The sequence below is a fragment of the Ahaetulla prasina genome, chromosome 1 (assembly GCF_028640845.1).
Source record: "Ahaetulla prasina isolate Xishuangbanna chromosome 1, ASM2864084v1, whole genome shotgun sequence".
Lineage (NCBI taxonomy): Eukaryota > Metazoa > Chordata > Lepidosauria > Squamata > Colubridae > Ahaetulla > Ahaetulla prasina.
Genome location: NC_080539.1, coordinates 92,945,344 through 92,970,872, shown reverse-complemented (window position 1 = coordinate 92,970,872; position 25,529 = coordinate 92,945,344). Strand labels below are relative to the sequence as shown.

The 25,529-nt window shown below is 39.2% G+C and overlaps 1 protein-coding gene across 3 annotated transcripts in view; it reads left to right on the top strand.

Annotated features, from left to right (window-relative positions):
* The window catches only part of SYNJ2 (synaptojanin 2), a 60,342-nt gene that overhangs the window by 7,329 nt on the left and 27,484 nt on the right, over nt 1–25,529 (top strand). For 2 of the 3 annotated variants that reach the window (XM_058168680.1, XM_058168671.1), the window contains exons 2-13: nt 1,286–1,372; nt 3,893–4,163; nt 6,361–6,586; nt 10,105–10,188; nt 10,768–10,829; nt 12,642–12,738; nt 21,459–21,622; nt 22,243–22,324; nt 22,472–22,621; nt 22,708–22,873; nt 24,418–24,609; nt 24,871–24,952. In XM_058168680.1, the coding sequence (XP_058024663.1) occupies nt 1,286–1,372; nt 3,893–4,163; nt 6,361–6,586; nt 10,105–10,188; nt 10,768–10,829; nt 12,642–12,738; nt 21,459–21,622; nt 22,243–22,324; nt 22,472–22,621; nt 22,708–22,873; nt 24,418–24,609; nt 24,871–24,952 (1,663 nt within the window). Of the gene's footprint in view, nt 1–1,242; nt 1,373–3,892; nt 4,164–6,360; nt 6,587–10,104; nt 10,189–10,767; nt 10,830–12,641; nt 12,739–21,458; nt 21,623–22,242; nt 22,325–22,471; nt 22,622–22,707; nt 22,874–24,417; nt 24,610–24,870; nt 24,953–25,529 lie in introns of all 3 variants that reach the window. The other variant, XM_058168690.1, reaches the window with a different exon arrangement.

The following is a 25,529-nucleotide window of genomic DNA, read 5'->3' as shown; positions in this document are numbered from 1 at the left end:
ACTAAATTCCAGCCTCTTATCTCTGTCCACAATTACTCTGCAGTCTTTGAATTCCCAAATTTTAGCTATACTAGAAAAATAACTTCAGGTTATGGCTACTTTAAGACTGAATTTAAACCTTGTACTAAGACTTCATATGATTTATTTGATGCAGCTTAGTTAGCAAATGGCTTGGTCACAAAGTTATGGTTAATACATTTTAGATGATATAACACATTAAGGAAAGTTAATTGCTGTGTGTTTTGCATATTTTTCTTTTTCTTTTATTTCTATATAATTTATAAAATGCTTAGAGCCTTTGGGGAATTGGGTGGCATATAAGTATCAGTAATGAATAAGTAAGAGTCACTTTGATGTAATAGTTAAAACAACCAGGTTAGAAATCAGGAGACTATGATTTCTAGTCCATCCTTAAGGCCTGGAGCCAGTTGGATGAGTTTGAGACAGTCATTCTCTCTAAGTATTAGGGAGAAGACAATGGCAAACCACTTCTGAAAACATTGCCAAGAAAAATGCAGACTTGTCCAGGCAATCCCAAGGAGTCAAAATTGACTCACAGGTGCACAGGCAAGGCCAGCCAGCCAGCCAATAAATAACCAACCATAGCATAGAATAGAATAGAATAGAATAATTTTTTAAAAAAATTTGCATTTATATCCTGCTGTTCTCCGAAGACTCAGGGCAGCTTACACTATGTTAGCAATAGTCTTCATCCTATTTGTATATTTATATACAAAGTCAACTTATTGCCCCCAACAATCTGGATCCTCATTTTACCTACCTTATAAAGGATGAAAGGCTGAGTCAACCTTGGGCCTGGTGGGACTAGAACCTGCAGTAATTGCAAGCAGCTGCTGTTAATAACAGACTGCATTAGCAGTCTGAGCCACAGAGGCCCCTATAGAATAGAATTTTTTATTGGCCAAGTGTGATTGGACACACAAGGAATTTGTCTTGGTGCATGTGCTGTCAGTGCACATAAAAGAAAAGATATGTAGGCTTCATTTGGAAGAGTTTTTGTTGTTTTAGTAGCAAAAGCTATATGCCGCTCCTTGAAGTGCTAAAAGTTGAGCAAGACCAGTTTTCCCCCAGTCATCTGAACTGGTATGTGCAAATCCATAACTGTCAGCAAAACAAAGAGTGTTTTCATTTGCCTAATGTCACAGTCCAAGTATCACTTCTATTGATTTGCATAGCCCTAAGAAGCACACTGATTTTCGTTGGTTTATTACATTGCCATAGAGTGGAGCAAGAATTGATGACTTTTACTGTGTGATTTACCCAGCATTTGAAGAAAAAGAAGAAATTAAAGGGCAATATGAGAAGCTTATGGATGCTTATGGATGCTTAGGCGACCTGCAGTTAAAATCTGGTATGTAATCACTTAATATTGCGCAATAATCAGATAAAAAAGAACCATCAATACTATTCATTGATTCATTATTACTTATGAAAATGTCAATGTTGTTCTTCGTTAGGTTAAAGAGAAATGATTACAGGTCGTTCTCAACTTACAACCATTCATTTAGTGACCATTCACTTAGAACACCTGTGAAAAAAGTTGACTTATGACTGTTTTTCACACTTACGACAGTTTCAGTATCCCCATGGTCATGTGATCTAAATTTGCACTTGGCAACAAGCATGTATTTAAGACAGTTACACTGTTCCGGGGTCATGTGATCACCTTTTGTGATCTTTCCATTCGACTTCCGACAAGCAAGGTCAATGGGGGAACCCAGATTTGGTAAATGACCTCATGAATTCTTTAAGAACTATGCTGATTTGCTTAATATATGTGACAAAAATGCTCATAAAATGGGGCAAATCTCACTTAACAACGTGCTTAGCAATGGAAATTTGTGGGCTCAGTTGTGGTCGTTAGTCAAGGACTACCAGTACAGTATGGAATGATTATTTCAGTTTTTTAAACGTTCATCTTACCCTGTGTTCTAATATAAATTTGAAAATAATATTTGTTTCACCAAAATTACTATAGCTTTTATTTTTGTAACCTACTGCTATAGCGGGAATAAATTGGAGGGAGATCACCACATTGATGGTCTCACTGCTGTAATATAGCTATTAGCTTCCAGATTTCTTCACTTATACTTTGTTTTGATAAGCTCTCAAATGTGCATGTTTTGTTTCTGTTAGTAGCTGATATAGAAAATAGATGAAAACTCAGCAAGCAATAAAGGAACACTCTTTGACCAGGAATTATGAAATGCACAGCTTTATAGTCAGAGGTTCCATGCCTTGATTAAAAAAAAAGGCAACCCTTTTTCTCAGCATTTTAATGCAATGCTGAAGAAATCAGTATTTTTTCCATGTTAGTCTACCATGTTTCTTTGAAAAGCATAGGATCTCTGCACATAAAATATGGCAATGCTCAAGAACCTCCCTTCTTAGCCAAGAGTCAGCTGCCAGAAGCATTCTTTTTATGTGGCAGGTTTTATTAATTATGGCTCATAGTTAATGAAAACAACAACTCTCATTTCAGAATGTAGGGCAAAGAAGCCATTGGCAGCCTCAAGAATAATGACGTAATGTCTGCTTTATTTGTCACTGTTTTAAGCAATAAAAGCATGTATTTGGCAACCCTGCATAGTGCATTCTTTATCCTGATTTTGTCTTCTTATAGGCTAACAGACATTCACTTAACTATTGCAGCAAAAAATATTGTAAAGCTGGGTTACATGGTGACCCGCTTAAAAACCGGTACAAATTATGATTGTAATTCTAGCTTCAATTATGGTGATAAATTGAGGATTACCTATAACCCTTATATAGGAAAGCGTTTGAAAGCACCCTTCTAGGAAGTAGGGGTCTCTTCTGGTTACTGATTGGACATGGTAATCATTTGGGGGGAAACCTTCCACCCCTCCCATTTGATAAAAGATATTTCAAGTTACTTTTCAGACAAAGAGGAATGTTTATCTGATTATATCTTTTCATTTCCTCTTGCACTTTGATCTTTGCAGCCTATTTTAATCTGCTTTTAAATCCCAGGAGGAAGAATGTGTGAAGGGAGGACTTGATTTATTTTCCACAATAGTATCCCTATCTTGAGCTTCAAAATTCTTCTCAGAGTATCAAATAAAATGAGAAATATGGCTACTAAACATTAACATTTTCAGTGAGAGTTACTTAGTTGGAAAATGGTTCCATTAGAGAGGCTTGCACGAAAGTCTTTTCTAGATTTTTTTAGTTCTCCAAAATCCTGATTTTTATTTTGGCTTCAATAGCTGTCTTGAAAGATTTTTAAGTTACATTTTATTATAATACCGCATCATGAAGATTCTGGTTCAGCTTTATTTTCAATCCTCCTAGAAACATCAAGCTACCGTGTTTCCCTGAAAATAAGACGCTGTCTTATATTTTTTTGAACCCTGAAATAAGCACTTGGCTTTATTTTCGGGGAAGTCTTATTACTTTGGGCGCTTGGAAGAAACCAGAAGAAATGGCGGGGATCGGCTGCGCATGCGTTTAAATATTTTCAGGGGGGCTTATTTTTTGGGGGGGCTTGTTTTAGTGCATGCGCTCAAAAGCCCGATTGGGCTTATTATCAGGGGTTGTCTTATTTTAGGGGAAACAAGGTATTAGAATAGAAAGAATCTACTATGTCTATGCTTGCAGATAAACAAGATTGTACTTCTAAAGATTTATAAATTTAATTATGCCTTTGTATAATTCTCTCATATCTACTGAAACCTCCAGACAGATAAATATCAAAATTTAGCTCCTGATTACCAGCCTAAGAAAGACCCATTGTGTTCTTCTGATAAATGTAATGAAAGCATGTAATATAGGCTGCCTCTGAAGATAAAACCTAGAGCAGCATAAGGAGTTATATACATATATAACTATACTATAACATGTCATTTTGCAGGCAACTCCACTCTGCATTTCCTGGTTCTTGTGACAGGCTGTACATCAGTGGGAAAAATCCTTGATACCGAAGTTTACAAAATCACAGCAACTGAATTTTGTGCCCTCCAAGAAGAAACGAAGGAAGAAGATCGTGTTTCTGCCTTGAAGAAACTTCTGAATTCTGGGGTCTTCTATTTTTCTTGGCCAAATTCAGGATCAAATTTTGATCTCACTATCCGAGCCCAGAAGAAAGATGATGATAGCTATCAAACTGGAAATTCATTTTTCTGGTTAGTACCAAACTTGGGAGCTTTACTCAAGCCTTGATTTAAGATGTTTGGGTGGGTCTCTTTGAGTTGGGTTGATGCATCAGGATGTTCTGTTGTCCATCAGGTAATTGTTGTTTATGTATAATGTTCTTTTTAATGGTGAAGCTGCCCAGGTTTGCTAGGCAAGATGAACTTTTACTCGGATCCATCCAAGATCTTAGATCCTTACAATTTCACATATTGAGTAGCAGGTTTAAATATATTTTGAACATGCTTATAGTCAATTTTACTTGACCAGAAGTATGTTGCATCTCAAGCTAAGTCTCTGATTTAAACCAGAGAGGTTGAAATATGTAGTTATATTATCTCTACTGACTGCACTAAGAGAAAACGATAGGACTCATTAGGACAGAGGTGGGTGGAATCTCCTTTTTGAGAATGCTGTGCCCTTCTTCCTATATAAAACTAATGAATTAATTAATTCTGCTGAATGATCAATAGCTTTCAATAAAAACTTATAAATATATATTCATACAGCAGCAATATTACAGGTTTAAGCATATAAGCATGACTGTTAAATCCATTGCATTATTACCATAAAGGTAAAGGTTCCCCTCGCACATATGTGCTAGTCGTTCCTGATTCTAGGGGGCGGTGCTTATCTCCGTTTCTAAGCTGAAGAGCCAGCGCTGTCTGAAGATGTCTCCGTGGTCATGTGGTTGGCATGACTAAACGGCAAAGGCGCATGGAACTCTGTTACCTTTCCACCAAAGGTGGTCCCTATTTTTCTACTTGCATTTTTTACGTGCTTTCAAACTGCTAGGTTGGCAGAAGCTGGGACAAGTAACGGGAACTCACTCTGTCACATGGCACTAGGGATTTGAACAGTTGAACTGCCGACCTTTCGATCGACAAGCTCAGCATCTTAGCCACTGAGCCACTGCTTCCCCACCATAGTTTATTATTTCACCATACTATTTCACCATACTTACATCAAACTATTTCACCATAGTTTTTGCTTTAAATGGTGATGTGAACAGTTGTAGAATAAATACATTAATATAGTAATTGTGCCAAACTGAATACATACCAGCAGTTAAATATTGATCAGAAGCACCCAAATACTTGTGTTAGATTTCCTACCATTTGTGATGAAGGAACACTAAGTAGGTCCTAAATTCAGCTTTATGGGTCATGTTACATAGATTTACAGTACAGGTAGTTTTTGTGGCATTCATGAGATAATATTATGTAGTTCAATGGTCCTAACTTAACAGTGGTGAGAATCAGGTTCCAGTCTCCTCTCAGCTTTGGGAAATTCTCTTTCATAGCTCAGCTTACCTGAAAGAGTTATTGTAGGGAAGATTTTAAAGAGAATAACTAAGCTCGGGGGTGGGAGGGAGGTAAACTATAACTAATAAGAAAATAAAATATTTTATTCTCAGTTTTTATTGCAGAAAAACAGTGAACAACAAACACCTGTAAAAGTTCAGGTCATAACAAACACTTTAAAATCATGTAGTTAAACTTACTTCCTTTTGTGACTTTCTAGCTATCTTTGTTTACCTGCAGTATTGGTTGTTGTTTTTTTGGCCAGGTTAGGAAATCAGTTGTTACCTTATGTACTGGGGCTTTAAAAATTTGTAAACTGCACAGGGAAAAACATATTAAAACTAAATTTTGCTAAAGAGATCTAGATTTGGTTATAGAGCCATGATGGCAAACTTATGGCACGCATGCCAGAGGTGGCACGTAGCACCCTCTCTGTGGGCACTTGAGCTGTCGCCCTAGTTCAGCTCTGCTGCTCATGCACATGCACCTCCCACTGGTCAGCTGGTCTTCAGGTCTCTGCCACACGTGGGGGGCAGGGAGTGTGCGGGGGGCGCATGTATATGCGGGGGGACAGGATGCATGTAGGTGTCTCATGCATGCATGCACAGGGGCGGGGCCTTTGGGGGTGGCATGCATGCACAGGGGTGTGCATGAATGTGTGGAGGGGTGGGGTGTGAGCGGGGGCATGCACACATGTACGGGGAGTGGGGGAGTGCGGGGGGGACATAAGCACGTTGCATTTTGGGGGTTCGGGCACTTTGCACTTTGGGCACTCAGTGAAAAGGTTAGCCATCTCTGTTATAAAGATACAGTTATAGATATAAAATGTATACATATGTGTGTTGTACATACATTAATTTTCTTTCTGTTCTGCTGACCCTTACAGGAACCAGCTATTGCATGTCCCTTTTAAACACTATCAGGTGAACTGTTCAGACTGGCTACTAAAAGTGATTTGTGGTGTGGTTGACATTCGTACTCTTTACGCCTCTCACAAGAAGGCAAAAGCCTGCCTCATCTCTCGGATTAGTTGTGAGCGAGCTGGTGCCCGGTTTCACATACGAGGAGTCAATGATGATGGTCATGTTTCTAACTTTGTTGAGACGGAGCAGGTAAGTGGCAGGAGAAGATCCATGTCACTAAATAATTAAGTGGGAAATGAGGTATTTTCTAAAGCAGAAGGGACAAAAGAGAAGAATGGGATCTTCAGAATTTTTCTGACTTATTAGTATCCCTCCATTTGGTATCCTATTAGTATCCCTCCATTTCTCTGAGAATCTCATTTGTAGGCATTGAGTGAAACCTCTTCAGTTATATCTTACTTGGTTGCCCAAGCAGTCACAGGTGGTAGGAATAGCTTAGACTTCCATAAAATACGTTGGACATTGGACAAATAGTACTTATGACTTGTTCTAGGAGTTGTAGCATATGTGGCATCCCTGTGGTCATATTATTACAAATTCCGATATCCCCTATCACCTTCACCCAAGAAAAGTCAATGGGGAAGCTGCCAATAAATGAGAAGTCATGATCATGTGAGATCCTGAACTAGGCAGCCTTTGGGTTATTACAGCAACTGAGACTGCCAGAATTGCTGTTGCTAAGTGATGTTGTCATGTGGCATTATATTTTACAACCACGTTGCTTAGAAATGAAAATCCCAGTCCCAATTGCTGTAGTAACTTGAAGATTATCTGTATCCTTAGTAACAGATTTGAGGTGATACAAGCCATTGGAATCAGAGGTGGGTTTCAGCAGGTTCTGACCAGTTCTGGAGAACTGGTAGCGGAAATTTTGAGTAGTTCAGAGAACCGGTAGTAAAAATTCTGACTGGCCCCACCCCATCTATTCTCTGCCTCCCAAGTCCCAGCTGATCGGGAGGAAATGGGGATTTTGCAGTATCCTTCCCCTGCCACACCCACCAAGCCATGCCACACCCACCAGGCCACACCCACAGAACGGGTAGTAAAAAAATTTGAAACCTACCACTGTTGACGATCACCGACTTAGCCTCTCACTTCTTTATAATAATGCACATATAAAAATGGGATTAAATTTAAGAATGTGTGGGAACCCAGTTATATTTGCAACATAAAATATTAGGGCTGGATATGATTTTGCTTTCTTAGTAGACCAGTAGATAATTAGCAATGAACTTGACTGGTTCTAATACAGTGGAAAAAAATTGTTCATCATGTCATATTGGCTCTGCTCATTCATAAATTAATTATGCCCCAGGATTCTAGATATCCTGATCCCTTTACACTGCATGGTTTCCTCTGGTTTAAAGAAGAAAATAAACAATTAGCTTTATCTCCTGGAACTTCTTCTATGAATAAATGGTCTTCCTTTGTTTCCCACTGAGCTACTCTTTTGGTATTTCAGTTTTGCTATGACTCATCTCTCTCTCCCCATCACCACCCTTACTCACTGCATAAGCAAAGAAAAACAAAACAATTTGAAGTCTCTTTGCTTTCTAAACTGAAGTCAGCCGTTGATCTTTTAGCTCATTTGCTACAAAAACAGAATCCAAAGAAGTGGGGCTTCTGGAGACTTGAACAAAGCAGCGTGCAGGGTGAAAAGTAGGGAGGAGGAATTTTTGCAGCAGGAATTAAATTAAAAGTTGCACAGCTTAATTTCTCATTCAAAATGGCCTTGGTACAGCAGTATTGGAACCAGCAGGAATTATCTGAGTTAGTTGTATAAAAATACCGGTAATCATTTTCTTCAAATCAGTATAATTTGTTTGGCAATCATGTACTGCCTTCTTCTGGGACATTTGTATGACTTTTGTTTCTAACTTACAGCCCTGAGATTCTTGATGGTTCCCATCCAGCCACTAACTATTTCTGATCCTACTTAGCTTTAAGTGATCAGCTGACACAGGCTAGGCCAGGGACTATTGGTTGAAAGTAAGGATGTGCAAAATGAAATAGTTCTTTCTGGGAATGTTTTGTTTCTTCTTGGAACATTCTGTTTTTGTTTTTTGCTCCAGGACAGGACAGGCTTAATGTTCTTAGAATCGGTAATATTTTTTATAATAAAAATTGGAAGTGACAGGGAAAATGAAACATTGCAGGTAAAAACAGCATCCTGGGAAAGGTTTAGGTAGCTTTATGTGTAATTGCTTTTTTTAAAAAGGACAACAAAAATCCAAAAGTATTCTCCAAACTAGAAAATGGGACATAGAAATGACCAATTTTTTAATTAAGGTTGATTAGCCTTAGTTGATTAACTCATTAAAGATCAGTCCTGGGCCTGGGACCTAAGTATATGCAGGGACTTGTTTTTTGATTATTTTTGCAGTTATGATGTACTTAATGTTGGCTGCCATATGTCTTAATATTTATGTTATTGTGTTTTTATTTTCTTCTGAATTTTGTTCAGATGGGAGAACATACAAATTGAATGAACTAGTACATAAATAATATAGTCGAGTGTAAAGTGATACAAAGTATTATGTATTAGACAAAAATCATATCATCTTTTTAGAAAAAGGTAGTTTGAGGTTGTATTGAATAGACTGAAAAAGTTTTGTAAAACAAGGCAAACTCTGACTAGGATTATTAGGAAAGAAATGATAGCATGATGTATTTATTTAATTTTATGGCACGATCATACTTAAAATATCCTGCACAGTTCTGGCTACTATATCTCAAAGGAAGAGTTCTATACAGATTGTCATTAGAAAACAACTATACATTCAACAGAAGCAAAATATAAACGATGACACCTTGAAAATGTGATATACTATAGGCTGGCTCACATTTTTCTAGTCTATAATTTATAAACAATATTATTTTTTGTATGAAGTGAGTGCATATTGTTATTGCATAAGTAGAACTGAAGCTGTGAAAATGGTGTATTGAATAGTTAGAGCCAAATGTGTTTTAAAAATATTTTTAAATAATACATTTTCTAAGCCTTCTCAGCATTTTAAGCTGCTTATGGTAATGTTATATTAATTTTATTTTTATTGCTATTTTGTAAATTTAAAAATATCTTATAATCCAGATAAATTGACCTCTAGTCCAGGGGTCTCCAACCTTGGAAACTTTAAGACTTGGGGACTTCAACTCCCAGAATCCTTCAGCCAGCAAAGCCAAGGTTGGAGACCCCTGCTCTAGTCAATGTTTAAACAATTTAATATAGGCACTTTTCTCTTACTGATGGTAATTAAAACCAGGAACTCCGTCACTAAGTGATGCAGACATGACAGCACATGACCACTCTGACTTAGGACAGCAGTTTTGAGAGTTTCCACTTGCTGTTGTTAGGCAAATCATGCAGTTATAACATCCTACCGTCATATGATCACCATATGCCACCTCCTTCCAGTTTCTCCATTAACTTTGTTGGAAGATAGTAGTGAAGGTTGCAAATAGAGATCACATGACAGTGGGATACTGCAGTGTTGTAATTGCAAGATGGTCACCGAGCACCCAAATCAAAATCACAAGATCATGGGGAAGTGTAATAGCTATAACTACAAAAAATACATTTAAGTAATCTCATTGAGTGGACACCCGTTCTAATTTCAAAGGGTTGCTGAACTAGCAGATATTAAATGAGCACTACTTGTAATTAATTGCATTAATCTAAATATATGCTGTTTTAAAAATCTTTTCAGACTATCTATTTGGACATGGATGTTTCTTCCTTTGTTCAGATCAGAGGTTCAGTTCCATTATTCTGGGAGCAACCTGGATTGCAGGTAATTCGCATAAATCATGAATGTCTAAAGCAATGTTTACTGCTATACTGAGAGTCTCCTTTATATTTGGCATGTGAATATTTCTGGCCTTAAATGCTAAATAGGACAAGAGTTTCCATTCTTTTTGGAGGGGCTGTGTTGTAGCCTTTCACATGAAATGGATTTGTATATGTGCTTATTTGAGTTTGGATTGATTCAAAAATACAGAAATGGGAAATGCGTTGGTTACTTTTATAAGTGGTTATATTGTAAATGTGATCATATGCATCTATACTTTTGTTAATTAATTTAGTATAATAAAATTAAACTATATTAGCGAGGCAAGCAATTTTAATCTTACAAGGAAATTGAAAAACATTGAAAAGAAGTTTTGGGGCAAATTAATTAATTGTATACCATTATTTTTTGTCATCTCCATTTTCTAATAACACCTGTCTTCTATGTTCTGTAGCATCATTAGTGGATGCCAAGATGGTTGCTAGGCTATAATAAACACTTTTCTCTAAATGAAGAAGGGAGACATCTAGTGATTCATGTTAAAAGTATCACTTCCTATTCATTTTATTGTTATTTTCTTAGGTCGGTTCCCATCATCTGAAGCTTAACAGAGGCCTGGAAGCAAATGCTCCTGCTTTTGATAAGTAGGTTTAATCATTGCAATATTGCTAATAACATGAAGCCTAGAACTTGATATTACAGCTTTTATTCCAGAATCTTTGTGTGGAGCCATGTCTTTTGGTTTTCAAATCCATTTCGCTCTTTTGCATGAATATTACCATTTGTCATTTAGGATTGCATCTGAGAAGGAAGAAATGTTGAAAGATAGGTCTATGTTTTTGAACAAAGCTGTCAATCCTCTGGGTGCCTTCAGATGCCTGGGTACTTTTGGGCATTTTCTCTTTCTTAGCCAAATCTTCCTCACTAAGTGATTGTTGTGGGAGAAACTGGGAAGAAAGAGCATTATGCATGCTCCATTGAGCTCCTGAGTGGCAGGTGGGATTCAGAACAAATAAACAAAATATGAAAAACATACTATGGTTATTTTTTAAAAACAATTTTTTTTTAACCATGTAGCTCCAAACTAACAGGATAGCATTATGTTACCCATAACAGATGGGAAGGAGTAACCTTTGTTTAGGAGAATGTCATGTTGTTGACATGGTTTTTTAATACACAAGAGAGGTAGCTGCACTCTAGGAAGGGAAAATTTGGCCAGAGAGTATACAGTGGAAATTTCAATTCCCCTCTATAGGTTTTCCATCATTTGGACTGGAGTATTTGAGTAGAGGTACCTAGTAAGGGATGCTGATAGCCCTTAGAACTATAGTTTGATGACACTTCAACACTAATGCTGAGTTGTTTGGATATTGAACTACTCTGAACTGTACCACCAAGAAAATTATATGATTGTTCTAACTTGTGCAGCCAAATCTTAGGACAGGACAATGGATGGATTTATTTTATCTAGATAGACAGTAATCTGAAATGGTAGTTAACAACTCATTGCTCTTATCAAATGTTTTTCTTTTGAAGTTTAGGAGTAGCAATAGATTTTTTACCCTGCAAGTGCGGTGATGCGGAATTTTTGAAAACAGTCCATCCTATTCTGATGGATTATGAAGAGTTGTATGATTTTCCAGGAGTTATGACTGGCACTCTTATGGAAACTCTGACAGAGTCATTATTTGGTCTTGTATGATTAAATGCCCTCACCTTTTTAGCAGTCCTTAATTGCTTGAGGAGAAAGCAATTAAAAAAGTGAGATGACAGCTGCAAAGCCTGCAGGAGGAAGACTCCTGCTGGCTTGGATGGAACACAGGTTGAATCTAGTCTGTGGGGTGTTAAACAAAAGAATTGTTTTCTAAAATCATTGAATCAGGTTAATTTCATGCAGCGTCATTACTGTACTGATTCCTGAGCAATTTACACTATTAGATGCCTTAACATTTCATGCAATATTTGAAATAGTCTTGGATACCCAAGTCAAGGAAATAATCCATTTTCTAGTAAAAATGGAAAAATAAAATAAAATTGTAGTTTATGGCTGAGAGAAGATCTTAATAGTCAAGATACTCTTAAGGTAGCTTGATCTGCCCCCCAAAACAAGTAACACTCTGAATCTATTATAACAAAACAGATGTCCTGATAAACTAATCACCATTTGTTTACCTATATAATTTCAATTTATACTCTCAACAAGTAACCAGTCCAGGTAAATTATAAAATGGTTATGTGTAAGTAGTAGTGGTTGATTATTAAAATAGGGAACATTTATTCATTTGGAGTAAAACATAAACTGTAGTAAGGAATCAAGTTCTTCAGTCGCTGTTCTGGGGGGAAAAAACTTGTGTGGTTAGAAAGCCAACATTGACATTAGTCATTTGTATTTTAAGACGAATTCTAGGTAGCTTCTATTATTTATGAAATCAAAGTGACCTATTCCTGCTTTACAGGCATATGATGCTTCTGAAGGAACAATACGGCAAACAAGTGATCGTTAATTTGCTGAGAAGCAAAGGGGGAGAAGAGGTTCTCAGTAGGGCTTTCAAGGTAAAGACAAAGATCAAAGCCTTTTTGCTAATTTTGTCTTGGTTCAGAGTTTTATTTCTTATGAAAGTAAGAAATATCTACATATTAAATAGCCAGCACTCGCCCTGGAAAAATCATTGATAATAATCTTCCTTTTACAAATATGCTTGAGTATCCCCAAATTGGTAAAATTTATATAAATGCTTTTTTTGACAGCCTACTGAAAAGAGTTGGGTGATAAGTAATTGTGAGTATGACTGAATCATTTATCTGAAGTTGATCCCTGTTTCTTAGAAAAATAATCCCACTGAAAGCAGAGGATGACATGTTGTATCCATGGATTTTCTTTTTTTTAGGAAAAAAAAACAGCAATATGCTGTTGCTTTTCCAATAAGGCTTATCAGAGAAAAAGGAAATGTAAAATGTATGAATGTACTGGGGTTTTGTAAAAATTCCTATATGTTGACAAGGAACATAATGGGTTGTGAGGAGTGGCATGTTGATAAATGTTTAGCAACCATTTCTGCCACTTCTGCTGCACTGTGCACCATGTCTTACGGCTCAATTCTATTTTCTCAAACTGGTACAAGCTGGCTCTTGCATACCACTAGTTGTAAGTGGCTTCTTCACTTACTGTTACTTCACTTACTGTTCACTTTAGTTTTATGGACTATTGGGGGGGGTGTCATGAAGGCACCCAAGTAAGATTGCTCCAAAGTGCGGGGAGACATTGAAGATGAAGGGAAAAGAGGAAAGAACAGTGAATTCTGCTGTGATAGTAATGTCAGGCGCAGGTAACTAGGAACAGGAGCTAAGTTCAAAGTACTAGAAGTTTATTACATTCTACCTATACACAAGAATCTGATCTACTAACTGTCAAGGCAAATTGGTGCTAGATAAGAATCAACAGAATTCATGGGAGGGGGGGCTGATTACGTGTTTGACCCTGCATTTGGGCTGTCCCTGGTCATCTACAAATATTCAGCATGATCATTCAGGCAGTTTTGGGAAGGGGGTTGTTCCATGCAGCCCTGCTTTCAGCTTTCAGCTAAGGTGGGCTCTCTCGATGGTTAATTGGATTAAAAATAGGGTCCTCCAATATGTGAAGTAGCTCCTCTTTCACCCAGCTAAGCTTCTGCTGTTGTGCCTATGTTTCAGGCAGGGGACCTGAAATTTAGGGTGGGATGGAGTGGGATAGCAGGAGATAAATGCTTATGAGAAAGGGAGGAGCACGATGGCTTGTGTGGTTAAGATGCTGGGTTGGAGGTTAGCAAGCATGTGTTCAAGACCGAGTGCTGCCGTGGAGAAGGGTGAGCTCTCATCTCTCGCTCCAGCTCCTATCCGGGACAAGAAAGGAGCCCCCAAGTGGGCTTCCCCTAGGCAATGGTGTTGTCACTGGCTAATCCTTTCAACCCAGAAGTACCTCGGTTCTTCTGACATGAGTGTGATGAGACCAGATGGGTAACTGATGTCACGTATTACCATTCCTCCTAGCCCAGGGCTGTCAAACTCCCGGCCTGCGGGCTAAACCGGGTGGGCCATGCGATGGCCACTCCCATGCCCGGTTTAGCGAAGGGGGAAAAAGTCCCAATATGTCATATGATGACACCGTGACGATGTGAGTTTGATACCCCTGTTTTAGCCTGCAAGATGATTTTCTGTCATCCCAGGTTAAAGTCGTCATTTTTCTGGGCAGGAAACTGCAAAGCATTTGGCTACATCCACATTCTTCCTTTCTTGAAACCTCTTTTTATTTAAAAAACCCAGAGGCCTTTTGGGAAAGCTCAGCAATGTAAACAGCATGCTGTGACTTCCCATTTATTATCTTTTTAACATTTTAAATGGTCTTTTAAAAACAGAGTTGGGGGAGAACAGAAGATCTGAGGAGTACCAAGGCAAATACCTTTCTCCCCACTGTCTTTCTCATTTGCATCGTTTCGAGGCAATCATTGTGATTCCTTTGTGAAGTTAATAGTTAATACAACTGCAGAAGTGGATAGCAAGAGTGGAACAATGACTCATGCTGGGCCGGTAGTGCTGCAGTCATTCCCAAGTAAACTGCAAATTACTGAGGCCTGTAAATAGTCAAAGATATGTAGGCAGTTAGCAAAGGAACAGATCCAGTGGCAAACACAAGCTGCTACTGCTGCTGCTCACCTCTTCACCTCTTAGAAGCAGCATTTACATATGCAGTGATTTTCTCTTGAATTTATTTTGGATCTTAGCCAGTAGAAGTTTGCAGTGAATTTGATCATATTGCTAGTAAGAGTAAATTCCATAGCAATTTAGCATTAGCACCCCTGTTGTCTGCCTACAACACAGGCTTAAAGGGCAGGGTAGAAATCTTTGAAATAACAGCATTAAACAAACAAGCATATGGCTTTATGAATGGGTGGAGAAATTTCTTACTCATGTCACACCTGTTAGTCATAGCCATTTTAGGCAGTGTGGCAGTGTGGTAAGCCACATAAAGGAGACATGGAGGCAACATATAAATCAGCCTCTTTGTCGTGTCCCCCCCCCCACTCCGACGAACGAGTCAAGGAAGTCTGTGACCAACTTGGCAACGAAGCCTCTGCAGCTTGCCAAGTTCCTTCGAGGTTTATCAGGGCAGGCAGGAGTCCAAGTTGTGACTTCAGCGATAGGGTCCGGTATCAGCAAACCCGATAAGACTTTGCTTGACTCAAGGTTGGAATGCCAAAAGCAGGTCCTTTATATAGGCTTTGGGGTGTGGCACCATGACTCAGCATTTATCCAGGCCTGCCCCACCCTCCTTTTGCTGGCGTCGTCTCTCAGATCTCCGGAAGCGAGGGTACTCCTAATCTGAATTGTCTTCAGCTGGATCTGCTGGCAGCTTCTGGGAAAGGGAGGGGTCAGAGGGAGTAGGGCCGAGTAATTCCAGCACCTGGCTGACGTCCTGCTCTGACGGCTGAGCCAAAGGAACACACACTGTATGAGTGAGGTTTATCGAGCTTGTCCTCCCACTCCTGGAATCCTCTCCGGGCATGGGGCCAGGGCTGGGGGCTGGAGGCATGACAGGCCGTTCATCTTCATTATCAGAGTTGGAGTCTGATAACAGGCCCAGTTGGAGACGGGAGGGGCCCGGCTGAGGAGAGGAGGGAGGACAAGTCACAACACTCTTGGGAGGATAGTTTTCAAACACTGTTTTCCCATATGTGAGCATGTATGAAGCCAGAGAGGCTACCTTAGTTATGTTATGCACGAATCAAAAAGAGGGTTATGAAAATATTTACAGACTCCTCCCATCCTAGACATAAACTGTTTTAACTCCTACCCTCAAAACGACGCTATAGAGCACTGCACACCAGAACAACTAGACACAAGAACAGTTTTTTCCTGAATGCCATCACTCTGCTAAACAAATAATTCCCTCAACATTGTCAAACTATTTACTAAATCTGCACTATTAATCTTCTCATCGTTCCCATCACCCATCTCCTTCCACTTATGACTGTAACTTTGTTGCTTGTATCCTTACGATTTATACTGATATTGTTTCCTGATTGCTTATTTGTAGCCTATGACTATCATTAAGTATTAAATTTGTACCCTATTTTCCTCATTTCTTCTAATTGCTGTTTATGTCCCATCACAAGCCTGTGTAAACAAGGCATTACGAACTCTAGCTGACCAAATCATGGAGGCTGAAGCCAAACACCCTGATTCACTGGCCATTGTTTTGGGAGATCTAAACAAGGCAAACTTAAGGAAAGAGCTACCAAAATACTTTCAGCATGTCAATTGTCCCACCAGAGGCAAGAATACTCTAGACCACTGCTACACAACACTAAAAGATGCCTATCGGTCTTTACCACGTGCAGCTGTAGGACACTCTGATCATTGCATGATTCACCTTGTACCTGCTTACAGGCAAAGACTTAAAACCATAAAACCAATAATTAAATCAGTGAAGACCTGGACAGAGGAGGCAAAATTAAAGCTGCAGGCATGTTTTGACTGCACTGATTGGAATATTTTTGAAGATACCTCTGCAGTCCTGGATGAACTCACAGATACTGTAACATCATATGTCAGCTTCTGTGAAGACCTATGTGTACCTACAAGGAACTTGCGAATATACAGTAACAACAAACCTTGGTTCACACCTAAATTTAAGCAGCTACGCCATTCCAAAGAGGAAGCCTACAGAAAAGGTGATAAAATGCTGTACAATCAGGCCAGAAATGCACTAACAAGGGAGATCAGAGCAGCAAAAAGAAGCTACTCTGAAAAGCTAAAGAAGCAGTTTTCAGCAAATGAACCAGCAAACATGTGGAAAACTCTTAAAAATATCACCGGCTATGGCAAACCTCCTTCCCAGGCTGAAGGTAATCAACAACTGACAGATGACCTGAATGACTTTTACTGCAGGTTTGAAAGGAAACTACAGCCACCTATCTCCACAACCCCCATCTCAGACACACCAACAACAGCCAAGCCTCCTACAACTGATCCCATTTCATTGGGTTCACAACCCCTAGTGATCACAGAAAAGGAAGTGCAGGACCTATTTCACAGACAAAAGCCAGGAAAAGCTCCAGGCCCAGACAAGATAACTCCTTCTTGCTTAAAAGTCTGTGCTGACCAATTGGCCCCCATCTTTACCCATATTTTCAATAAATCACTAGAGATGTGCTATGTTCCTTCTTGCTTCAAACGCTCTACCATCATCCCAGTGCCGAAGAAGCCCACCATCAAGGAACTGAATGACTACAGACCAGTTGCTTTAACATCTGTAGTCATGAAAACCTTTGAAAGGCTAGTGCTTTCCTACTTGAAAACCATCACGGATCTGCTGTTAGACCCCTTGCAATTTGCATACCGAGCAAATATTTATTTATTTATTTATTCATTTATTCATTTATTCATTTATTTATCTAATTTATTTAATTAGATTTTTATACCGCCCTTCTCCCAAAGGACTCAGGGCGGTTTACAGCCAGATAAAAACATAACAACAAGATAAATACAAGATAAAACACTATTTTAAAAACTTATTCAATTTGGCCCAAATTAAGATAAATTTAAAACAATAAACCCCATTAAAATTAAAACTATATAAAATCTAAAATCCTATGCCAGTCCTGCACGAATAAACAAATATGTTTTCAACTCACGGCGAAAGGTTCGAAGGTCAGGAAGTTGGCGAAGTCCTGTGGGAAATTCATTCCAGAGGGTAGGGGCCCCCACAGAGAAGGCCTTTCCTCTGGGTGCCGCCAGCCGACACTGCTTGGCGCACGGCACCCTGAGGAGTCCCTCTCTGTGAGAGCGCACGGGTCGGTGAGAGGCAATTGGTAGCAGTGGCAATCCCGCAGATAACCCGGCCCTAAGCCATGGAGCGCTTTAAAGGTGGTAACCAGCACCTTGAAGTGCACCCGAAAGACCACAGGTAGCCAGTGCAGCCTGCGCAGGATTGGTGTCACATGGGAGCCGCGAGCGGCTCCCTCTATCACCTGCGCAGCTGCATTCTGAACCAACTGGAGCCTCCGGGTCCTCTTCAAGGGGAGCCCCATGTAGAGAGCATTGCAGTAGTCCAAGCGAGAGGTAACAAGAGCATGAGTGACCATGCATAGGGCATCCCGGTCCAGGAAGGGGCGCAACTGGCGAATCAGGCGAACCTGATGAAAAGCTCTCCTGGAGATGGTCGTCAAGTGATCTTCAAAAGACAACCGGCCATCCAGGAGAACGCCCAAGTTGCGCACCCTTTCCATCGGGGCCAATGACTCGCCCCCAACAGTTTCTCCCCATCCAGACCCATCCAGATCAACAGATGATGCTTTTAATATGGCTCTGCACTACATCCTACAACATCTTGAGTCTCCAAAGACCTATGCAAGGGTCCTTTTTGTAGACTTTAGTTCAGCATTCAATACCATCATTCCAGATATTCTTCTAACTAAGCTAAACCAGCTACAGGTACCGGAACAGACTTGTAAGTGGATCACAAGCTTCCTAACAAACAGGAAGCAGCAGGTGAAGCTAAGCAAGATCACATCAAATACCTGTACAATTAGCACAGGGGCCCCCCAAGGCTGTGTGCTCTCCCCACTTCTCTCTGTATACCAATGACTGCATCTCCAACGATCCATCTGTTAAGCTACTGAAGTTCGCAGATGACACAACAGTGATCAGTCTCATTTGAGACAATGACGAATCCGCATATAGACGAGAGGTCGAACGACTAGCCTTGTGGTGCAACCAAAACAATCTGGAACTGAACACACTCAAAACCGTAGAAATGGTGGTAGACTTTAGGAGAAACCCTTCCATACTTCCACCTCTCACAATACTAGACAACACAGTATCAACAGTAGAAACCTTTAAATTTCTAGGTTCTATCATATCGCAAGATCTAAAATGGACAGCCAACGTCAAAAACATCATTAAAAAAGGACAACAAAGAATGTTCTTTCTGCGCCAACTCAGTAAGCTCAAACTGCCCAAGGAGCTGCTGATTCAGTTCTACAGAGGAATTATTGAGTCTGTCATTTGCACCTCCATAACTGTCTGGTTTGGTTCTGCAACCCAACTAGAAAAACACAGACTTCAGAGAATAATTAGAACTGCAGAAAAAATAATTGCTACCAACCTGCCTTCCATTGAGGACCTGTATACTGCACGAATCAAGAAAAGGGCCATGAAAATATTTACAGACCCCTCGCATCCTGGATATAAACTGTTTCAACTCCTACCCTCAAAACGACGCTATAGAGCACTGCACACTAGAACAACTAGACACAAGAACAGTTTTTTCCCGAAGGCCATCACTCTGCTAAACAAATAATTCCATCAACACTGTCAAACTATTTACTGAATCTGCACTACTATTAATCTTCTCATAGTTTCCATCACCAATCTCTTTCCACTTATGACTGTATGACTGTAACTTGTTGCTGGCAATCCTTATGATTTATATTGATATACTGACCATCAATTGTGTTGTAAATGTTGTACCTTGATGAACGTATCTTTTCTTTTATGTACACTGAGAGCATATGCACCAAGACAAATTCCTTGTGTGTCCAATCACACTTGGCCAATAAAAAATTCTATTCTATTCTATTCTATTCTATTCTATTCTATTCTATTCTATTCTATTCTATTCTATTCTATTCTATTCTATTCTATGACTATCATTAAGTGTTGTAAGTGTTGTACCTTGATGAACATATCTTTTCTTTTATGTACACTGAGAGCATATGCACCAAGACAAATTCCTTGTGTGTCCAATCACTTGGCCGATAAAAAAAAATCTATTCTATTCTATTCTATTCTATTTGTATTTGTGATCCATTTAATATACTTGTGGTGATTGGCTGTGATACCGCATTGAGTTACTTCAGTTACTCATTCAGTTATGGAGACATAGAAAACTATATATTTTTGATTCAGACTTCCCACCAAAGTCATTTGGAAAGAAGATCCTTGGTCTGAGTAAAACATCGTTGAAAAGCAGAGGTGACAGGTGTAGATTGAAGTGATTTTTAATATATAATACAATATAAGAATATTATCTCTCTGCCTATTATCCTGTCCGTAATGTCTCCTTTTCACTGATTAGTTTTTGAATTAACTCTGCTGATAGAATATTCCATCAGTAATTTTTGTGATAGTAGCATATTTTGCATTCTACCAGTCTGCTGGGATTTCTGCCAAGTTCTGTGGTCTCTTGACTGATATTTTTACCAATGTAGGACTGGATGCCTCAAATATTCTACTATAATAATTTATTACACGAGAAATAGATTTTATTACTTACACTGTCTTAATGCTTCTGGGAACAAAATACAGTTTATTTTAATTTATATCTCTGCCTCCCAACCTGTAATGAAGACAATAAATATTCAGGCCATGAATGCAATAAACAGACTGTAATGCAGCTGTATCATAAGTAATTAATTACTGTATTTTTTGGACTATAAGACACACTTTTTTGTCTCCCAAAAGGGGGTGAAAATGTCTGTGTGTCTTATAGACCAAATATTGCTGAAGCCCCACCCACCCGCCATCTTTTTTTTTTTTTTTGCCTCCACACAACCCATTTTCAGGGCTTTTTTCAGCTCATTTTTTATGCTTTTTTTTGGCCTGTTTTCAAGGCTTTTTTTGACCATTTTTTTTTGAAAAATGGCCTGAAAAACCCCTCAAATCAGGCCAAACAAAGCCTCAAAATCAGGCTGGAAAAGGCCTCAAAATGGGCCCCAAAAGCCTAGAAAATGGACAGAAAAAAGCCTTGAAAAAGGGCCTGAAAAAGCCTGGAAAAGGCCCCAAAAAAGACCCCAAAATGGGGCATGTGGAGGCCAAAAACATTTTTTGGTTGATTTAACATAACATAACATAACAACAGAGTTGGAAGGGACCTTGGATCCTGTTGTAAATGTTGTACTTTGATGACCGTATCTTTTATGTACACTGAGAGCATATGCACCAAGACAAATTCCTTGTGTGTCCAATCACACTTGGCCAATAAAAATTCTATTCTATTCTATTAGAATGGTTGTAAGCCGATGACTACCTGTAGGCTCTTGAAATTGATAAGAGATGGACAGTAAAGTAATTGTATATAAATATTTAGTTGTTTTACTTCTTGTTAACTCCACAACTGACTGCATTGTTAGATATACTGTCTATATCATTCACTGGCCATTCAATATATGTTATCAGAAAGACTTTTATAAATGAAATAACAAAAAAGATTGTTTTCTGCTGTTTTCTTTTATAAGAAATTACTTTTGGCATCATCCCATGCAGCAGACACACCAATGATTAATTTTGATTACCATCATTTTGCAAAAGATGGGAAACTGGAGAATTTGTTGGGGCCTCAGTTAAAGCTTCACTGGGAAGAATTGGGCATCTTTACAAAGCGTGAAAATGCAAATTCCCGGTGAGTATTGTACTCCTTCGTCTGCACATGTTTGTGCTATTTATTGAACAGTTTTCCATGCTCCAACTTTACATTTGTGGTTATTTTATGCTATCTTGCTTAAACTATTTGATGTTTTTGTGCAAGTGAGATTATTTAAATTACAACTCTTCATCACTTTTACATATGGAACATTCTGGAACGTTGGTGGCTCAGACACTTTTGGACACTTCATATTTGTTGCTGAGCTTTCACTGTCATCCATTTGTAAAGCAAATTAATACGAAGCATGACACTTATAATAGTTACAATTGATTGTTCTTACGACGTATGGGAATCAACATGTAAAATATGTAGTCTTGCCTTTCCAGTCAGAGTTGGGCTTCAGTTCTAAAGAGACCATTTTGGGTAAAACTGATCAAGCCAATTCCAGCAGTCCAGATGCCCATCCTTGTTGAATTGTGGCAAAGGAGGCTAGCAATGAATAAACTGAATTGTTATAATTTGTGCCTCTCCTTTAAGACTTGTGCTATTGTCCACAGGGTCCTAAATTTTTGTGCTAGAATTGCTCAGTAAAATACTCAATTTATAGGAGGAGGTCCAGTACTAATTCTTTCAGTTCTTTGACTTGTTTTTTGAAGTCAACAGATGGGTACCATTCGAATGAATTGCCTGGATTGTCTAAATCGAACTAACTCCGTCCAAACCTTCATAGCCCTTGAGGTGAGTGACAGAGCATTCAGTTTCTGAGAGTTTGAGCAAAATCCTTACAAGAGGAAATTATCAAGCAAACATTGGATATTATGCGGACGGGAAATTTGATTCTTGTCCTGTCTCGTTCTGCATTGTATTTTTCTTTTTTCAAATCAGATTCTACAAAGTCAACTAGAAAGCCTGGGATTAAATTCCAAACCTATAGTTGAACGTTTTTTGGAGTCTTACAAAGCAATGTGGGCCCTCAATGGACACAGCCTAAGCAAGATTTTTACAGGGAGCCGTGCTTTAGAAGGAAAAGCTAAGGTAAAGAAAAAGGTGAGCCCCAGTTATTCTCTGACATTTCAATAACTATGAAATTAAATTAAATTTTTAATCCTATTCTTATATAGGTTGGGAAATTCAAAGATGGTGCCCGGTCAGTGTCACTGACCATTCAGTCAAACTTTTTTGATAGCGTGAAACAGGAAGCCATTGACTTACTGCTTATGGGTGATTTTTACAACGAAGAGTATGCTGATAAAGAGAGAATGCTGCTGGATCATACCGCATTATTGAGTAAGCAAGATCTTTTTTATTTCAATAGCTTTTCAGTCTTATCTGTTCTTATATATTTCTTGGGAGTAATCCACTTAAGTAAGCCTGCAGTAAGATTTTGTAGTAATAGCATTATGCTTGGGACTTCCCAGTAGGATATTCAGCCACTCTCTTCAGTGTATCCAAAATCAATGTCTGACAGGTGAAAGGTTCCACCCATTAGCGGGAGATTTTAATACAACAATAGAATCCTACAGATAGAATAAAGGACATGATGATCTCCCTCATTTTTTTCTTAACCCTGCAATCCACAATGGCTCTTCAATCTTCTCAGGAAAAGCTAGATGACCTTTCAGAACAATGAAGGAGGGTAGAATCTGCAAACATCATGTACCCTAACCCTAACTATGAACATATCATGCAAAAATGCTTCTCTCTGTAGAAGAGAAAATGGATCTGTTCTCACACTATCCATGTGCCTACTTACTAACTCTCGCTAGTAAGAAACATTATTGCTATAAGACAGTGATGGCTAACCTTTTTGCCATTGCGTGCCAGGAGAGGGGATGGGGGCGGTTGTGTGTGCACGTGTGCCCACACCCATAATTCTATGCGCCCCACACGTATGTGTGCGACCCCCCCACTTCCCCCACTCCTGGCATGCGATAGCCCGGTAGGCCAGCTATTCTCTCTCACCTAGCTCCAGAACCTTTTAAGAGTCTGGGGAGGGTGAAAACGGCCTCCCCCACCCCCTGGAGGTCCTTCGGAGGCCAAAAATGGCCCATTTGCTAATTTCCAGTGGGACTGGAAGGCCTGTTTTTTGATGGGCCTCTCTAGGAGTCTGGGGAGGGCGAAAACAGTCTTCCCCCCAAGTCCTCCGGAGGCCAGAAATGGCCCGGTAGGACCGGAAGTTGGCAAACGTTCTGTTTTTGGCCTCCGGAGGACTTCCGGGGGGGTGGGGAAAACCGTTTTTGACTCCCCAGACTCCTAGAAATGCTCTGGAGCCAGGTGAGAGAGAATAACAGGCCTACCGGGCTATTGCATGCCAGGAGCAGGGGGCCGCGCGCACATAGAATTATGGGTGTGGTCATGCATGTGCGTGCACCCCCCCGCACCCCCTCTCCTGGCACGCAATGGCAAAAAGGTTAGCTATCACTATCTTATAGCAATAATGTTTCTTACTAGCGAAAGTTCCTAGAGAGGCTCTGGAGCCAGGTGAGAGAGAAAAATGGGCCTTCCCCACCACTCTCCGAGGCCCTCTGGAGGCAGGAAACAGTCTGCTTCCCTACTTCTGGTGGGCCCAGAAGGCCAGAAAATTAGCTGGCGCATCGGAGCTGACCTCACATGCCCACTGATATGGCTACGCGTGCCAGAGGTTCACTATCACAGCTATAAGGGCTTCAATATAATTTAACATGCTTCTGGATTTAGGGAGTACTCATAAAGGAAATACTTGGAAGCATGACAGCAAAATAATTATTAAGAGATAATTTGCAATCAGTGCCATGATTCATAGTTTAAGGGAAAAAATATCTTTCCTTCCTCTCTTTCCACATCTCCATTAGTGACACCATGCACTTTGAACATCATGTCAGAGCGTCAATTTGAATTCACAAACTTCAAGAGAATTCGTGTTGCCATGGGAACCTGGAATGTAAATGGAGGCAAACAGTTTAAGAGTAATATTCTTGGTACCAGCGAATTAACAGATTGGTTACTTGATTCCCCTAAGCTCTGTGGAGTTTCAGAGTTTCAAGGTAATAAAAAGTTCTATAGGTGATGATGACAAAAATATGCATATATGTATGTATTTGTATGTGTGTGTGAATATATGAGGATGTCATTTGGAACTACCCAGTTTCATTATAAGAGTAACAAAGTTTTTTAGTTAGTTCTAGTAGGAACTAATTATGTGCATTTGGGAAGGTGAGCTTCATTTATTAGTGTTTATCTCCTTTCCTGAAATGGAATGATTAGATTAAGTTCCTATTTTGATTTTTCCCTCCCCATCACAACAGATGATCATTGTCCCGTTGACATATTTGCTGTAGGATTTGAAGAAATGGTAGAATTAAATGCTGGCAATATCGTGAATGCGAGGTAGGTTGAAATTGAATTGTTGAACTGCTTTGTTTCAATTCCTGTCTGAGAGGCTCATTGAATTTCTTATTTGTGGTTCAGAGCTATCATAAGTTTTGTTATTCTCAAAAATATTTTTAATTTTCTGAAATGGGTTTGTTCAGTATTGGTTAATTATCTTTCTTTATATGGATATTTTTATACCAGATATTTTTATAGTCCAAATAGTTACTTGATGCTCTGTCATTAAAATGTATTTTAACACTACATGCTATAAACTAACCAGGGTACAATACTCTTCAGTGACTTTATATAAACATAATAAACAAAATGATTACAAATCTCTAGAGTCTACTGTAATTCATATATGCATAACCATTAACCATGGTGGCACAGTGGTTAGAATGCAGTATTGCAGGCAAACTCTGCTCACTGCCAGGAGTTCCATCCTGACCGACTTAGCCTTCCATCCTTCCAAGGTCCGTAAAATGACGACCCAGATTGTTGGTGGCAATATGGTAACTCTGCAAACCATTTAGAGAGTGCTATAAAGCACTATGAAGTGGTATATAAGTCTAAGTGCTATTGCTATTGCTAA